This window comes from Manduca sexta, unplaced genomic scaffold (assembly GCF_014839805.1).
Source record: "Manduca sexta isolate Smith_Timp_Sample1 unplaced genomic scaffold, JHU_Msex_v1.0 HiC_scaffold_3052, whole genome shotgun sequence".
Lineage (NCBI taxonomy): Eukaryota > Metazoa > Arthropoda > Insecta > Lepidoptera > Sphingidae > Manduca > Manduca sexta.
Window position 1 is genome coordinate 1 of NW_023594079.1, and position 16,901 is coordinate 16,901.

The 16,901-nt window shown below is 51.9% G+C and overlaps 4 protein-coding genes across 4 annotated transcripts; all 4 read right to left on the bottom strand.

The window, feature by feature from the left end:
- Positions 1 to 2,061: 2,061 nt before the first annotated feature.
- On the bottom strand, positions 2,062 to 2,942 carry LOC119192665 (histone H3-like). The gene has a single exon (XM_037446464.1). The coding sequence runs from the start codon at positions 2,737 to 2,739 to the stop codon at positions 2,281 to 2,283; it is 459 nt and encodes a 152-aa protein (XP_037302361.1). The 5' UTR covers positions 2,740 to 2,942; the 3' UTR covers positions 2,062 to 2,280.
- Positions 2,943 to 3,638: 696 nt separating this feature from the next.
- Positions 3,639 to 10,165, bottom strand: LOC119192663 (histone H2B-like). The gene is made up of 2 exons (XM_037446461.1): positions 9,996 to 10,165; positions 3,639 to 4,228 (listed from the first exon to the last, which is right to left on the bottom strand). Exon 2 carries the CDS (start codon positions 4,138 to 4,140, stop codon positions 3,766 to 3,768), a length of 375 nt encoding a protein of 124 aa, XP_037302358.1. The 5' UTR covers positions 4,141 to 4,228; positions 9,996 to 10,165; the 3' UTR covers positions 3,639 to 3,765.
- LOC119192662 (predicted GPI-anchored protein 58) lies at positions 8,404 to 9,105 on the bottom strand. Its single transcript, XM_037446460.1, has one exon. It carries the CDS (start codon positions 9,103 to 9,105, stop codon positions 8,404 to 8,406), a length of 702 nt encoding a protein of 233 aa, XP_037302357.1.
- A 203-nt stretch (positions 10,166 to 10,368) lies between the features above and the next one.
- On the bottom strand, positions 10,369 to 11,471 carry LOC119192664 (histone H2A). The gene has a single exon (XM_037446462.1). The coding sequence runs from the start codon at positions 11,297 to 11,299 to the stop codon at positions 10,925 to 10,927; it is 375 nt and encodes a 124-aa protein (XP_037302359.1). The 5' UTR covers positions 11,300 to 11,471; the 3' UTR covers positions 10,369 to 10,924.
- Between the last annotated feature and the right edge of the window lie 5,430 nt (positions 11,472 to 16,901).

The window sequence follows — 16,901 nt, forward strand, 5'->3', positions numbered from 1 at the left end:
TTAATAATAGTTCCTGTCATCCAGGAACTTTGTAAGGGCGCGGTGGTCATTGATAGTGGCGCTTTGGAGCGCCAGAAGTTGTTTGGACGTGATCCACTCATTGTGGGACAGTTGTATGCCAGCGCCGGTGATAAGCCTGAAGATGGTTTTGATGGTGAGCTCTTTGGGGAGCTGAAGGTAAAGTCGGGGAGGTTTCTTGGACCTCCCGAGGGTTGCGCTTGTGAAGCGGGGGTGGATGCGTCGGGCGTATCCGGGCGAGAGCCAGCGGCTGGGGCGGTGGGTGAGGGGAGGGGGTGGTCAGCCTCCATGGGCGAGGCGGTGTCGCAGGGGACAGCTTCTTCTTCTTCCTTTTGTTGCGCCTCACAGTTGTGAAGCCGTCGTCGTCGATTTCCGACGCCGAGGCCTCACACTGCGATTCGCAGGAGGAGGAAGCGGGGAGGAGAGGGGGGTTTGGGCCGGGGTGGGCGGGGCCACCGGTGCGCTAGTCGCGGCTAGTAACCGGCGGGGAGGGGAGGGTGTCGGGGTCGCCATTTGGCGGGGAGGAGGGGGAATGGTTAGTGGCACGGCGGGAGTCTGCGCGGCCTTCTTAGTAATTCCGCGAATATCCCCAGAGTTGGGGTATTCCGGGATGGTGAGGAGGACGTCGTTGAGCGTCTCTCTGGGGCATACCATGGGCTCGGTGCCAGCCATATCGCCGGCTGGGACCGTGCCCACGTAGATTATTTTTGGGGCGCGAGCGAGTTCGTGAGCGTGCGTTCCGCCTGGGAAAGAACTCGCAAGAAACCAGGTGGCGTTCGCAGTCGTTTGCGCGGTACCGACGCGGAAGTCGCGGGGTTGTTAAATTTGAATTACGTCCCCCCCGGATGGGGTGTCCGGGGAGTGTAGCCCTCCTCGCCGGGGATAGGCGAGGGGGGGTGTGCGTCTATAGTGAGCCCTAAGCTTGTAGTCCCTTCGCCAATCTCAATGTGCGACGGGTCTCGCTAGCAAGCCGTGTAACGTAAACGTTAACGGTCCGGAGACTCACGCCTAACCGTTACACGGGATGGATGTTGCGGGGATGGGAAGGGTTTGGAGGGCGATATGCGGGGGACCCTGTGGTGTGTCTCCACAGTTTCCTGGTCCGCACCCGTCCGGCTTCGCTTAAGCCCTGAAGGGGCGCAGCGCGGGCCGGGTCACCGCTAGCTCGGCTTGTTCTCACCGATAGGTTAAACCACCGAGCTAACCCTGAAGGGGCCTAAATTGTCGGAAACAGTAAATGGGGCGGAGCCCTGTCCTGAGAAGGACGCGGTTCGGCCCGTAGGTGGGTTTCGATTTACAACGGAACAATTGTTCCGTTGATTATCGGTTAACCCTGTCTGCAGCGCGGGGCTGCGGGTCTTACCAATCGGGGTTGGCTGTCGTGTGCGTCACGTAGGTGCGACCGTCCTGCTCGAGAGCGCGATGTCGAATCTGGGTCGTGTTGTGTGTGTTCCTTCCGTTCGAACTCCATGCGCCTGTTTTTATACTGCCACGTAAGACGAAAACGAAGGCGCGTGGTGGGGAGGGGAGGTAGCGCGCGAGGAGAATGGTTGGGGGGTATACTAACTTACTCACGCGGCTGTGATAGGCGGAACGCGACGGTGCTATAATAACCCACGGAGACAGCGAAAACGATGGCAATATAATAATGACACCGCAAGTTATCCTAAAACCCCTACCGCTACCGAGTTGATGCAATTTGCAGTCTCTTCAATTTCTTCTCTTTGAAAAAAAAAATAAATAAATAAATATATTTTTATAAATATAAAAATTCATCGATTCATCGATATTATAATTATTACCAGTAATTATGTTATTTTCTTTATAAAGTTAAGAAGGTAACTAACCTAAATTTGTTGCGTTAATATTATTAATATTTTATTAACAATATACACAAATCTATGTGTTTAGTGTTGAGTACGGTAATATTATTATGAATATAATATGCCATAAAGGTAATATATACTTAGTCTGTCGTTTACTTGCCGAGTCTCGTTTCGTAGACGATGTAAGAAACAAATTGTAATTATATTTTGAAATATATGCGGCCCTGAAAAGGGCCTTTTAATGATTAAAAGTCATGATGCGCGAATCACGCGTGCGTCAATTTCGCCTTCATTTGTAAATATAATAATATAAATGTTTCGCGATATTATGTGTTTCTAATAATATGCGAGGAGCGAGCTGCGATGCACGCGCGCACATTATTTTAAACACCCGTCGTGTTGAATAATATTTATTGTTATTATTATTATTATTATTCTACAACGATGACGACGACGACGTTGGTTGCAAGAGCGAACGGCGGCGTTTAAGCTCTCTCCCTCTGATTCTGCGCGCCAACTGTATATCCTTTGGCATGATGGTAACACGCTTGGCGTGAATGGCGCAAAGGTTCGTGTCTTCGAAAAGACCGACCAGGTAAGCTTCGCTGGCCTCCTGCAGCGCCATGACGGCGGAACTTTGGAAACGCAGATCGGTTTTGAAATCTTGCGCTATCTCACGAACCAAACGCTGGAACGGTAATTTGCGAATCAGAAGTTCCGTACTTTTCTGGTAACGACGGATCTCACGGAGAGCGACAGTGCCGGGCCTGTAACGGTGAGGTTTCTTCACTCCGCCTGTTGCGGGAGCACTCTTCCTGGCGGCCTTGGTCGCCAGCTGCTTACGTGGCGCTTTGCCACCGGTTGATTTTCTAGCTGTTTGCTTAGTACGCGCCATTGTGTTGATCAACCAACCAACCAAACAAACAAATAAATAAACAACGAACGAACGAACGAACGAACTCACAAAGCGATCGACCGTCACGCGCAGAGGTTTGATTAAGAATGTAAAACCATACCATTCGCGCGCGCCTTTTTATACCAAAACGCCGCAGTGGCCTGTAATCGTTCATCTTCCGTCCTTTTCTTTAGACTATATAATTTTTTTTTTGTTCTCTCTTTAGATCTTATATTTAGATTAATTAATATAATATAAAATAATAATAATAATAATAATGTTATGAAAATAATGAATGGACATACATAATTCGTAGTCAATGCATTATTATTTTTTATTTTATATTTTCTTCTTTTAATTTTTAATCTTCTATATATAATTATTATTATTATTCATGCTTGTGTGTAGGTGATATTATTTGTTTATTTATTTTTGTATAATATATTATGTTACGTGGTCCAAAATAGTGTTATTTAATTTATTAAAATGGTAGGTAGGTAGTGTATTACAACTATATTTTAATATTTATTTCATGCAGGTATATATGTACCTATTACTCACATATTAAATTTTATTTTAAAACTCCACGTGCTCTCTAGGGTTCACCTACTATTATTCAGCACTTGAGAGCAGTTGAGAATTATTACAATGAATTTTGTATTATTTTATTACTTATTATAAATTATTATATTTATATTATTATTTTTTATTTATTTTTTTGTGACGAGATGCCTTAAAGAAACAACAATACACATTACACACACACTCACAAAAACATCACACATCGTACGCACACAACATCGGATCAAATTAAATTATAATAATAACTTAACTTAATCTTCGTGCGTGCGTGCGTGCGCGTGCGTGCGAGCGTTTGAACTGTGATTTCATGAAATATATTGTGGCCCTGAAAAGGGCCTTTTGGATGACATAAGTTGTATGTATGTTCGGGTTGCGTGCATGCGTGCGTTTACGTACATACACACACACACCACCGATTTTACATTACTATCTAGCTAGTAGCTCTCACTTTGAACTGGTGTACTTGGTGACAGCTTTGGTACCCTCACTGACTGCGTGCTTTGCCAGCTCGCCTGGCAGAAGGAGACGTACAGATGTTTGCACCTCCCTGGATGTGATGGTGGAGCGCTTGTTGTAATGCGCCAGACGAGATGCTTCCGCAGCGATGCGTTCGAAAATGTCATTCACAAACGAGTTCATTATCGACATCGCCTTGCTGGATATTCCGGTGTCAGGATGGACCTGCTTGAGCACTTTGTAAATGTAAATTGCGTAACTCTCCTTCCTCTTGTGCTTCTTCTTTTTCTTGTCAGTCTTAGAGATGTTCTTCTGCGCCTTGCCAGATTTCTTGGCAGCCTTGCCGCTGGTCTTGGGTGGCATATTGTGTTTTTGTTAAATGAAGTTGATTTAATTGAATGCAGTAACGACCGCGATATACCTCAATCGCAATGTGAATGCGCGATAAAATTTTTTTTTGACTCTACGTTTGTTAGCCTGGCAGGGCCGGCTTTTACAAACACACCGGACTTTCGGGTGAATGCTTTAGGCACTCGAACCCTTACATTAAGTGACCATGCTGAGGGCGACCCTCTAAAGGGTCACGGCCTCGGCCTCAGGACGGTCACTGAGAGATGATGTTTGGGGACATCAGCGATTGGGGGTTTACGCGAGGTGCACGGAGCGACCTACACAGTCTACCTAATCGTCTTCGTCGGCGCGCGGGCCGACGGAACTAATCGAAGGGTCGGGAGGACGGGGAACGCGGCGAGGTCCTCGGCGGCGAGGACGGAACTGCGGTCGTGTGGAGTGTAGGAGCTTTAAGTGCTCGTGCTTTCGGCGGATGGCCAGAGTTATATCGTCCTCTGGATCTGTAAGGACAGAACGTGGACGCCTCCATTTCGCGCGGTCGAAAGGAGTGTATATGGACACGGACCTAATGAGCGGGTTCGGATGATTGACCGCCCGATCGAAATAGCGTCTGCTGGACATGTGCATGAAATGCCTGATGGTCGGCATATCGGTGTCCACGTGGAGGTTGCGATTGCGAACGTACCACGGGGCACCGAGTGCACGTCTTAAGAATTGATTTTGTAAAACCTGCATACGCTGAAGACGAGCAGGCGGTATGTGCGCGAACGCGGGCGACGCGTATGTCATTATCGGCCTAATACACGAGGTAAAGATCCGAATTTTGTTGCGGGTGGACAATTTGCTATTTTTGTTTATGAGCCAGTGCAGCTGGCTCATCGCGAGTGCGGCTCGCGCGCGTACCGCATTGACATGTGGGACGAAGGTCAGCTTCTGATCAAGTAGCACGCCTAAATACTTGACCTTCCTAGTCCAAGGAATGGCCTGTCCTGACATGACTATAGAAGCGAGAGGCGCTTGTACTCTGGTATGCCGAGTGAAGACTATAGCCTGACTTTTAGCGGGATTTATGGTGATGCGCCATCTGCGACACCACGCACCGAATAGATCGGCTGCGGATTGCAAAATGTGCACCAACTTGTCGGGGTTTCTATGTGAAGCATAGATTGCTGTATCGTCAGCGAAAAGCGCCAGATGGGCGTCTTCGAAGGATGGAATATCGCTTGTGTAAAGCGAGAATAGAAAAGGAGAGAGAGCGGAGCCTTGCGGGACTCCGGCAGAGATGGTGTGTCGGGAAGATAGGGTTCCCTCCACTCGATATTTGAATCCGCGATTCGACAAAAGTCTCGTATGATGTGCACGAGCTGTGTGGGCACATTGAGAGTGTACAGCTTGAAAAGTAAGCCGTTGTGCCACACTTTGTCGAATGCTTTTTCAACATCGAAAAATATCGCGCCGGTAGGACGGTCGTACCTACGCTTAGTGTATACATGCTCCGTGATGCGGAGGACCTGATGCACGCAATTGTGCCTACTTCGGAAACCAAACTGTTCCGGAGGGAGCAGATTGTGGAGATGGGCTACTATTTTAAGACGGTCGAGGACGATCCGTTCATAAAGTTTCCCTAACGAACTGAGTAAACTAATCGGCCTATAAGAGGTCGGTGAAGATGCGGGTTTTCCCGGCTTGTGGATGCCTATGACTACTGCTTCTTTCCAGGCCTCAGGAAATATGCAGTTCTGAAAGGCTGCGTTGAAGATTGCAGCTAATATTTTGACTAAATGCTCCGGTAGCATTTTTAATAACCTGTTCGGGATTCCGTCAGCCCCGGGGGGCTTTACGTCTTTTGAGTGCCTTGATCAGAATGATGACTTCTTCGGTCGTCACCGGAGCGAGGGGATCGAGCGGCGGCGAGTCGACATCCGGGCCGACGGCAACGATTTGATTTATGTTTAACGGACGCGGGGTAGGTAGAGGCGGAGGGGTCGCGTTCCTACTTTCGACGTAGTGTCCACCGCAACGACGATGTCGTTTTCTACGGGCGTATCGGTCAGGGAACATTGAGACTCCAGGCTGGAGGCCAAGAGCTCCGCTTTCTCGTCGTCATCAAACGCCGGGCGTTGATTCGGGCGATCGAGCGGAGGCATGGAGACTACATCCTTTCTCTTGAAGGAACGAACCAGTTGCCAAAAGGCCGTATGGGTCGGTTTGATTTCCGACAAACGTCTCTCCCATCCCGAATCGACGGCGCCCTGTATGCGACGTTTGGCCTCGCGTTGGAGGAAACGCGCAAGACGTCGTCGTTCCGGGACGGGTCGAGTCGCGCAGGCTTTGAGTGCCGCGTTTCGCCTCCTCACCACCTCCCGCACGTCTTCGGGAAGGCGCCAGTGGTCGTGAATGGCCGCTGGCACCCTCTCGGAGCTTTCGCTGAGGGCGTGTTGCAGGTGGTCGGTGAAGGAGCGAATCGCACCGGTCGTTTCCTCACGAGAAACAATGTTGCTCGGAATCGCGTCGAGATCAGGGGATGAGGTGTCTGCGAGCTTGGTGCCTAGGAGGCGCCAATTCGTTTTCACCGTCATCGGACCGTTAGAGGCGTTAGGACCTGTGCCTGGGGGGTCGGTTTGGGGAACTAACTCTATGAGCACAGGTCTATGATCTGAATTTAACTCTTGTACCACCTGCAGGGAACGCACGCGGAGGCATACGTTCCTTACAAGCGCTATGTCGAGAATGTCGGGTCTATAAGAATCGTCTTGGTCGGGATAGTGAGTTGGCTCAGAAGGAGCCAAGATGCACATGTCTATATCTTTCAAGACAACTCTCGAGGATTGTACCCCGACTGTTAGTCGAGTTGCAGCCCCAGAGAGTGTTCTTGGCGTTGAGGTCGCCCGCCAGAAGGACGGACTCCCCCATGCTGAGTAGGGTACGGATATCATTGGAGTGAAGCTCCTTAGTGGGTGAAAGGTAGGCCGAGATCAGAGTGATCGCCGGATGTCCTGTCATCGAAAGCCTACAGACTGAGACCTCAATGTTCCTTAGGTTATCGGGGGGATCGAGAGGTATGCAATGCAGGGACCTCCTATAATAAATGAGAGTGCCACCGAGAGGGCCACTGGTACGATCGTTACGCACCAGGTTGAAGTGCGCGAGGTTGGGGCTTCGATGAGCGGGTTTGAGAAACGTTTCCTGGAGGAGGAGAACGTCAAGATTATGATCGCGGACAAAATGTAGGAGTTCGGCCCGTTGGCCTTTAATACCATTTAGGTTGAAAAAACCCACTCTGAGGGAGCGGGGTTTGGACCGCGATGAGGGATTTCCGTTAGGTGAAGCCATTACGGAGCGAAAATTGTTTTCATGGTCAGCGAGATGATCCTACGCTGGATTTGGATGACCTCGGTACAGAGGACATCATCGGGGTGCCCTACTGCCCTGATGCGGGCGAGGACGCTATCTAGTTGCCCATAGAGGGAGAGGATCTCTGGTGAGCATATCGCGAAGGAGTCGATCGGCGCCGAGTACGTCGCCGCCACTTTCGGGTCGGAAGTGGACTGGGTCGCCTTGCGAGGGGCGGCTTTGGGAGCCGGAGGGGCTGAGGGACGACCAGCTGGAGCGGAGGTCGCAGATGTTTTGGCCGGGGTGGCGGGAGAGACTCCGGGAGAAACTCCGCCCTGGGCCTGGGAACGCGTGGCGGTGCGTACCGTGGTGGGAAACCACGGATTACTCACCGGGGCAGGGGCCAAAATGAATTTTTCGGCCTGAGGGGCCTTTTGCGCCTTAAGGGCCTGCTTGGCTTGGAAAGCCTTACTGTAGGATTTTTTGGGTGCCCGGGGGCACCCACGGTAGTTGGCCGGGTGGCCAGACTGTCGGCAATTTGTGCACGAAGGCGGCTCCGTGCACAGGGTGCGGTCCTTGGGTCGCGGGCACTCTGGCGTGCCGTGCTCACCGAGGCACTTAACGCACCTAGCGGGGAGCCTGCAACCACGCGAATTGTGGCCGTACTTTTGGCAGTTGTGACACTGCCCTACGTTGCCTTTTTTGTGGGGAGACTCGACGGTGAAGCCACCGAGCCCTGAGATGTCGCGGATCTCATAGAGAGCCCTAACATCGTCGGGGGTTTTGAGTACTACCAGCACCATGTCGAATTGGATGCCTGGTTTCGTCACGCGTGATTGGCTGTGCATGCGGTGCACTTCTAGGGCGGTGATGCCCTTTGCCTGTAGGCCTTGTTTGACCTCATCGGTCGACATTTGCAGCGGGATGCCGCGAATAACGTATCTATACCGGCGCTCGTCCGGGGAGCGCGTAGGTGAAGTAGTGATACTTCATCCTATCAAAATAAGTGGTCATTGACCTGTGGTCCGCGATCGAAGCGGGCTGTAGGGACAACAGCTGTTGAGCTCCGTTCCAGCTGTTCGTGGTGATGGCGATGTGTTGGCGACCCAACTCATCGAAAAAGTCATTGATTGCGATACCTGCAGGGAGTTGCAGGTTCACACGCGGGGGTTTTTTAGGCCCCTTGGGTGGCGACGACGTTGCCGACGCCGCCGAATTGGCGGGCTTAGAGGCCGCGGGACGCGCTGAAGGCGCGGGTTTCGAGGACTGCGCGGGCGCAGAGGGCGCGGGGGGCGCGGAAGGCGCAGAGGCGTCGGAGCTCTTCTGCTTCTTCCTCCTACCGTGCCTCACCGTCGTGAAGCCGTCGTCGTCGGGGTCCGACAACGCGACTTCCGACTGCGTGGGGTCGGAGGAGGACGAGACAGGGCGCTTCGACGCCGCGTATTGGAGTTGGGGCGAGCCCGGGTCTGAGTCCATGGGGGCGGCGGGCGCGACGGCGCCGGACGCGCCCTCGGGTGCACTCGGTGCGACCGAGGGCTCGGCCGGCCCCGAAGCGATCGGCACCCCCGCGGAGCTCAGGATGGAAAGGACGGCGCCGCGGAACTCGTCGTCCGTTTTTAGTAGTACCAAAAAGGAGCGCATCATCTCTTTTTTTGAGTTGAGTGCCTCCTTTTCAGTGCCTGGTCAGTCTCCATTGGTCTGGAGTCGGCCATTATACGGTCGATGCCAAACCACTGGATACTAGCGGGATAATGGGTTTGTTGGGGGCCGCGAGTGTGTTCGGGACCCGATGCGTTCCGCCTGGGAAGAACACACAAGAACCAGGCGGCTATCACATTTGGTTCGGCGCGGAATGCGACGTGAAAAGACAAGAAGCGCGTGATTTTACGTCCCCGGGTGGGTGTGCCCGGGGTTGTGTGCGTGTGTTGACCCTCCCCGCCGGGTATAGGCGAGGGGGGATGTACTTATAATTAGGTGTGCCCTAAGCTGGTACCCCTTTGCCAATCTTAATGTGCAAAGGGTTCCTAACAATCCGTGCAACGTAAACGATATTGGGCCTTTTTAGGGGTCCGCACGCTCAACCGTTACACGGGATGGAATGTAAGGAAAGGTAGGGTTGGGAAGGAGATATGCGGGGGAAACTGTGGTGTGTCTCCACAGCTTCCTTATCCGCACCCGTCCGGCTTCGCTTTAGCCCTGAGGGGGCGCAGCGCGGGCCGGGTCACCGCTAGCTCGGCTTGTTAGCACCGTTAGGTTTACCACCGAGCTAGCCCTGAAGGGGCAAAAATGCCGTAGAAACAGAAAATCGGGTGAGACCCTGTCCTGAAAAGGACGCGGCCGGACCCAGTGAGTGGACTCAGGTAGCAAAAAGGGACAATGCCCCTATTGTTACCGTCGTCCTTGGCGGCAGCGAGAACGCTGCGGTCGTTCCGAGTAGAATTCTCGGAATAGAACAATGGCATACCGAGCAGGTACTCGGTAAAACCAAAGTGACCGTTCGAAGCGGATGCTCAGAGCGGAATGCGCGATAAAATTTTTGGTATTAAAAAATATAATACTTTCGCGCGCAGAACGTTCAACGGGTGAGCCACGTTCACGTCCATCCAACGGCCAATCACAGCAGAGTGCGTCAGAGGAAAATGCGCTGCGCGACGGCACGGTGATGCGGCGGGAGTAAGTACGTAAGTAATAATAATAATAATAATAATTGTATTCATTTGGTTTTGTATTTTTTTTTTTTTTTTTTTGCTTTATTTTAACATAACCTACTATCGTATAAATAACATTATGTATGTGGGGTAGATAGATAGTAAAAGTAGACATTTTCTTTTGTGTTTTTTTTTTTTTTTTTTTTTTTTTTTAGTTAATACTTAAACTCAGTTCTATTTTCGGACGATTTTTGGATGATTTTTTTTTAGCACAAACATCATAATAGTATTATGTCGACCATCAAATACTACTGTGTATTAATTAATAATACATGAATATGTTCATTGCGAACTCGCCCTGAGTTTGGGCGAGTATTGATAGGTAGGTAGGTAGGTAGGTAGATTGGTTGGTTAATTATTGAGTCAGTGATAAGGTAAATATTATTTATCGTGTCATAATCTCAATTCTAGTGTATATTAGAGGTGAACAAATACTAATAATATTGTAGAATTAAACGTTCATTGTCGAAACGAAACATTATTTGTTACTCACTCATTACGTATACAATTGTATAAGTAAGTAATGAGTATATAGTAGATAGTAAGAATCATATTGCGGCCCTGAAAAGGGCCTTTTGTTTTGTCCATTTACCTAACAACTCACGCACGCGCTTTATTTATTAAATTTTTTTATGTATGCGCGCGCGCGCTCACTCGCTCGCTCATGGTTTGCGACGTGCAACGCGTGCCCACGCAGCGTCGGTGTTACAGTTTTAGGTATTTTATAAAGGTATAATTAATTACTAACTAATTAATTAAGCCTTCTTCTCGGTCTTTTTGGGCAACAGCACCGCTTGAATGTTCGGCAACACGCCGCCCTGTGCGATGGTCACACCGGAGAGAAGTTTGTTTAACTCCTCGTCGTTTCTTATCGCCAATTGAAGATGTCTAGGTATGATTCTGGTTTTCTTGTTGTCCCTAGCGGCGTTTCCTGCCAACTCTAGAACTTCAGCGGCTAGGTACTCCATAACGGCGGCTAGATAAACAGGTGCACCGGCGCCAACGCGTTCCGCGTAATTTCCATTACGCAACAGTCTATGTATACGTCCCACGGGGAATTGCAGTCCGGCACGGTTAGAACGAGACTTGACCTTCCCCTTGACTTTGCCGCCTTTACCACGTCCAGACATGATGTAGTGTTGTTGTTTTTAAATCAAAAACAAAAAATGAAAAGAATATAGAACGCAAATGTACGTGCTATATAATATTATGTTATATTACACTGCTATACGATACGATACGTTACGATGCGCTCTCGAATAAAGTGATATAGTTAAAAAATAACTTTTTTTTTTTTTTTTTTTTTTTGATCCTGTCTTACGTTTGTTAGCCTGGCAAGGGCCGGCTTATACAAACACACCGGTCTTGCGGGTGCGTGCTTTAGGCACTGCGAGCCCTTAAGTGACCATGCTGAGGGCGACCCTCTAAAGGGTCACGACCTCGGCTCAGGACGGCCACTGAGAGAGAAGATGTTTTGGGGACATCAACGTTTATGGGAACGCGAGAGGTGCGAAGGAAACGACCTAACAATCTAACATGGTTACATCGGCGTCCGGGCCGGAATTATCAGAAGGGTCGGGAGGACGGGGGACGCGGCGAGGTCCTCGACGGCGAGGACGGAGCAACGGTCGTGTGGAGTGTTTGAGCTTTTTAAGCAGCTCGTGCTTTCTACGTATTGCCAGAGTTATATCGTCCTCTGGATCTGACAGAACTGAACGCGGTCTTCTCCATTTGGCGCGGTCGAATGGAGTGTATTTTGAATTTAATCGGACTAACGGGTTCGGGTGATTGACCGCCTTATCGAAGTAGCGTCTGCTGGACATGTGCATAAAGTGCCTGATGGTCGGCATATCGGTGTCCACGTGGAGGTTGCTATTGCGAACGTACCACGGGGCACCGAGTGCACGTCTGAGAAATTTGTTTTGCACCACCTGCAGACACTTAAGTCGAGCAGGCGGTATATGCGCGAATACGGGGGACGCGTACGTCATGATCGGTCTAACGCACGTAGTAAAGATCCTAATCTTGTTGCGGATAGACATCTTACTTTTCCGGTTTAAGAGCCAGTGGAGCTGGCACATCGCGAATGCGGCTCGCGCGCGTACCGCATTTACGTGTGGGGCGAAGGTCAAACTCTGATCAAGATACACACCTAGATATTTGACCTTACGGGTCCAAGGGATGATCTGGCCAGACAATCTAACTGAAGCGTTAGGCGCTTCTTTCTTAGGCATCCTATGGAATAGGATGGCTTGGCTTTGGAGGGTTGACAGTGATGCGCCATTTGCGAAACCACTCGCCGAGCTGGTCGGCGGCGGCCTGCAAAGTGCGCACCACATGTTCCGGCTCTCTACGTGAAGCGTAGATCGCCGTATCGTCCGCGAATAGCGCCAGATGGGCGTCTTTGAATTTAGGAATATCGCTAGTATATAGCGAGAAGAGAAAGGGTGATAGCGCGGAGCCTTGCGGGACTCCGGCCGAGATGGTATGTCTAGAGGAGAGGGTGCCCTCGACGCGATATTTGAAACCGCGATTCGACAAAAATTCTCGTATGATGTGCACGAGATGTGTGGGCACGTTATAAGTGTACAGCTTGTACAGCAAGCCGTTGTGCCACACTTTGTCGAATGCTTTCTCAACATCGAAGAAGAGAGCACCGGTATAAAATCCTAACTTGAATTTAGAGTAGACATGCTCCGTGATGCGGAGTATCTGATGCACGCAACTGTGCCTATTACGGAAACCAAACTGCTCCGGAGGGAGCAGATTGTGAGAATTGGCTACTATTTTGAGACGGTCGAGGACGATCCGCTCATAAAGTTTCCCTATCGTACTAAGGAGGCTAATGGGCCTATAAGAGGCCGGATCTGACGCGGGTTTACCCGGCTTGTGAATCCCTATCACGACTGCTTCTTTCCAGGCCTCAGGAAAGTAGCAGTTCTGGAATGCTGCATTGAGGATGTCAGCAAGAATCTTGACCAGATGCCCCGGTAGCATTTTCAGTAACCTAGTGGGGATACCGTCAGCCCCGGGGGCTTTTCGCCTATTTAGTGCCTTGATCAGAGTGACGACTTCTTTGATCGTCACCGGCGCGAGGGGGTCGGGGGGCGCGTCGACATCCGGGTCGATTGTTTGTAACGGTCGCGGAATAGGCGGCGAAGGGATCGCGTTCCTACTTTCGACAAAAGAGTCTACCGCAACAAGATGATCGTGGTCTACGGGAGTTGTTTCGAGCGAGCATTGAGACTGCAGGGTGGAGGCTAATAATTCCGCTTTCTCGTCGTCGTCAAACGCGGGGCGTTGATTCGGACGATTGAGCGGAGGAAAAGAGGCCACATCCTTTCTCTTGAAAGAGCGGACCAGCTTCCAAAAGGCCGTGTGGGTCGGTTGGATTTCCGACAAGTGCTGCTCCCACCTCGAATCGACGGCGTCCTTTACGCGACGTCTGGCCTCACGTTGGAGGTAACGCGCGAGACGCCGTCGATCCGGGGAGGGGTCAGACACGCAGGCCTTTAGTGCTGCGTTTCGCCTCCTCAGCACCCATCTCACGTCATCGGGAAGATGCCCTTGACCGTCGCCGGTCTCGGGCACCCTCTCGGAGCTTTCGCTCAAGACGTGGTGTAGATGGTTGGTGAAGGAGCGAATCGCGCCGGTCGTTTCCTCGCGAGTCACGATGTTGGGCGGAATAGAGGAGAGGACATCAGATGAAGTGTCGGCGAGTTTGGTGCTCAAGAGCCGCCAATTCGTCGACACTTTCACCCGATCGTTAGGACCTGTGTCTGAGGGACCGTTATGAGGGGCTAAATCTAAGATCACAGGTCTGTGGTCTGAATCTAATTCATGTACCACTCGCAGAGAACACACGTTGAGACATACGTTCTTTACGAGTGCTATATCTAATATATCGGGTCTGTAGCTATCGTTCATAAAACTATAGTGCGTGGGTTCAGAAGGAACCAGAATGCTCATATCAATTTCGTCAAGACAGCTCTCGAGTACCGCACCCCTACCGTTGGTAGAGTTGCAGTTCCAGAGAGTGTTCTTGGCGTTAAGGTCGCCCGCCAGAAGGACGGACTCCCCATACTGAGTAGGGTTATTAGTTCGTTGGAGTGAAGCTCCTTACTAGGTGAGAGATAGGCCGAGATCAGAGTGATCGGCGGGTGTCCTGTCATAGAAAGCCTGCACACTGAAGCCTCAATGCTGCTCAGGCTTTCGGGGGGGTCGAGAGGTATGCAATGCAGGGACCTTTTGTAGTAAATGAGAGTGCCACCTTTAGGGCCATCGGTGCGATCGTTTCGCACGAGATTGAAATTGGGGAGTTTGGGACTGCGTTGAGAGGGTTTGAGGAACGTTTCCTGGAGGAGGAAGACGTCCAATTTATGATCGCGAGCAAAGTCTGAGAGTTCGGCTCGTTGGCCGCGTATACCATTAAGGTTGAAAAAGCCCACTCTGAGGGAGCGAGGCTTGAGTCGCGATGGGTTATTTCCGTTTGGAGAAGCCATTACGGAGAGAAAATGGATTCCATGGTGAGCTGGAATATGCGCTGTTGCGCGTTATAGATTTGGGCGAAAAGGACGGAGTCAGAGTGACCCAGTGCCTTCATTTTGGACGAGCAGTCGTGGATCAGCGCGTGGAGTTCGATAATCTCTGGGGAAACCAGAGAATGAAGGAGGCGCGCCGCTAGACGCCGGAGTCGCCGCCGCCTGGGGTTTGGATGGTGCGGGAGCCTTCGACTTGGCTACCTTGGAAGAGGTAGCCTTGGAGGTCGAGGGCGTTGGGACGGGAGCGGGAACAGTGGCCGCCGCTGCTGGTGTTGTGGCCGGGGTGGCGGGAGATCCTCCGGGAGAACCACCGCCTTGGGCCTGGGGACGCGAGTCGGCACGTACCGTGGCGGGAAACCACGGGTTACGTGTCGGGGCTGGGGCCAGAACGAATTTTTCGGCCTGAGGGGCCTTGGCCTTAGGGGCCTGATTGGTCCTATAATTGGACTTGTATTTGGGTGCCCGTGGGCACCCCGGTAATGGCCGGATGGCCAGATTGCCGGCAGTTTGTGCACGAAGGCGGCTCCGTGCACTGAGTCCTATCTTTCGGGCGCGGGCACTCTGACGTGCCGTGTTCGCCGAGGCACTTAACGCACCTGGCGGGGAGGCGACAGCCACGCGAATTGTGACCATACTTTTGGCAGTTGTGACACTGCGCAACCTCGCTAGTCTTATGTGGGGTCTCGATAGTGAAGCCGCCGAGACCCGAGATGTCGCGTAGCTCGTAAAGAGCTTTTACGTCTGCGGGGGTAGCTAAGATGGCGAGGACCATCTCGTATTGAATGCCACGTCGTGACAAACGCGATGCGCGGTGCATCCGGTGCACCTCTAGGGCTGCGATGCCCTTGGCCTGGAGGCCTTGTTGGACCTCGGCGGCCGACATTTGGAGGGGTATGCCACGGATGACGTACCTATAGCGGCGCTCGTCCGGGAGCGCAAAGGTGTAATAATGATAGCGTTTGCTATCTAGAAATTTGGTCAATTCGCGGTGGTCGCTAATTGACCCGGGCTGGAGGGACAGCAGTTTTTGGCCACTGTTCCAGGCATTGGGCGGGATTTTAATGCCCCCACGGGTGAGAGCATCAAAAGGACTGAAGGGAGGCCCCTTCGGGAAGTTGGACATTGACCTTCGGTGGCTTTTAGGCCCCTTAGGTTGGGTCGGTGGCGACGAATCCGTCGAGCTAGCGGGCGCGGGCTGGGAAGCCGCGGGTTTTGTTTGGGCGCGGAAGGCGCGGACGGCGCAGAAGGCGCTTGGGAGGCGGTAGCGTCTGAGCTACGCTGCTTTTCCTGCGCCCGTTCCTCACGGTCGTGAAGCCGTCGTCGTCGAGGTCCGACGACGCGGCCCCAGACCGCGATTCGCTAGGGGCAGGAGAAACAGGTCGCTTGGACGCGCAAGCGACGGGGACATCGGATAAGACGGGTGCGCCTGGATCGGAATCCATGGCGAGGTCGGGATCGACGGCGCCGGCCGGGCTCCCGGGCGGACTAGGTCCGTCCGAGGACACGGCCGACTCAGACGAGTCGGAGGAAGAGGATGACTCAGATGAGTCGGTAGAGGTCGCGGGTGACGCGGGTGAAGCGGGTGACTCCGGCGAGTCAGGCACCGCACGGGGGGCGTTGGCAACCACTAGGAGTGGACCAGGAGCAGAACATAGGGTCGCTCCTAATGTATTCGGCGAGAGTTGTCAACATGGCGTGTTTAGCCTTGTTGACATCCGCCGCCGGCTCGTCAGTGTCCATAGGCCTAGATTCAGCCATTGCGGGCGAATCCGGGCCTAGGGGCACTTAAAAAAGAATAGTGAAAGGGCCGCGAGTGGGTTCGGGTTCGGGACCCGGGTGCGTTCCGCCTGGGAAAGAACCCACAAGAAACCAGGCGGCTATCGCACTGAGAACGAACGCGTGATTCTACGTGAGAAGAAAACTAGAACAAACGTCCCCGGGTGGGTGTGCCCGGGGTTGTGTGCGTGAGTGACCCTCCCGCCGGGTGTAGGCGAGGGGGGATGTACTTAGAATTAGGTGTACCCTAAGCTTGTCTCCCTTTGCCAATCTTATTGTGCGAAAGGGTTCCTAACATAAAAAATAACGCGTCCCCCGGTGTTTATATTCTGCACTTACTACGCGTAATAGTGGTGGGAGCGAGATCGAGCGCGTTAAAATAGACCAATCACGATCGTTCGCCGCTTGCGCGGCC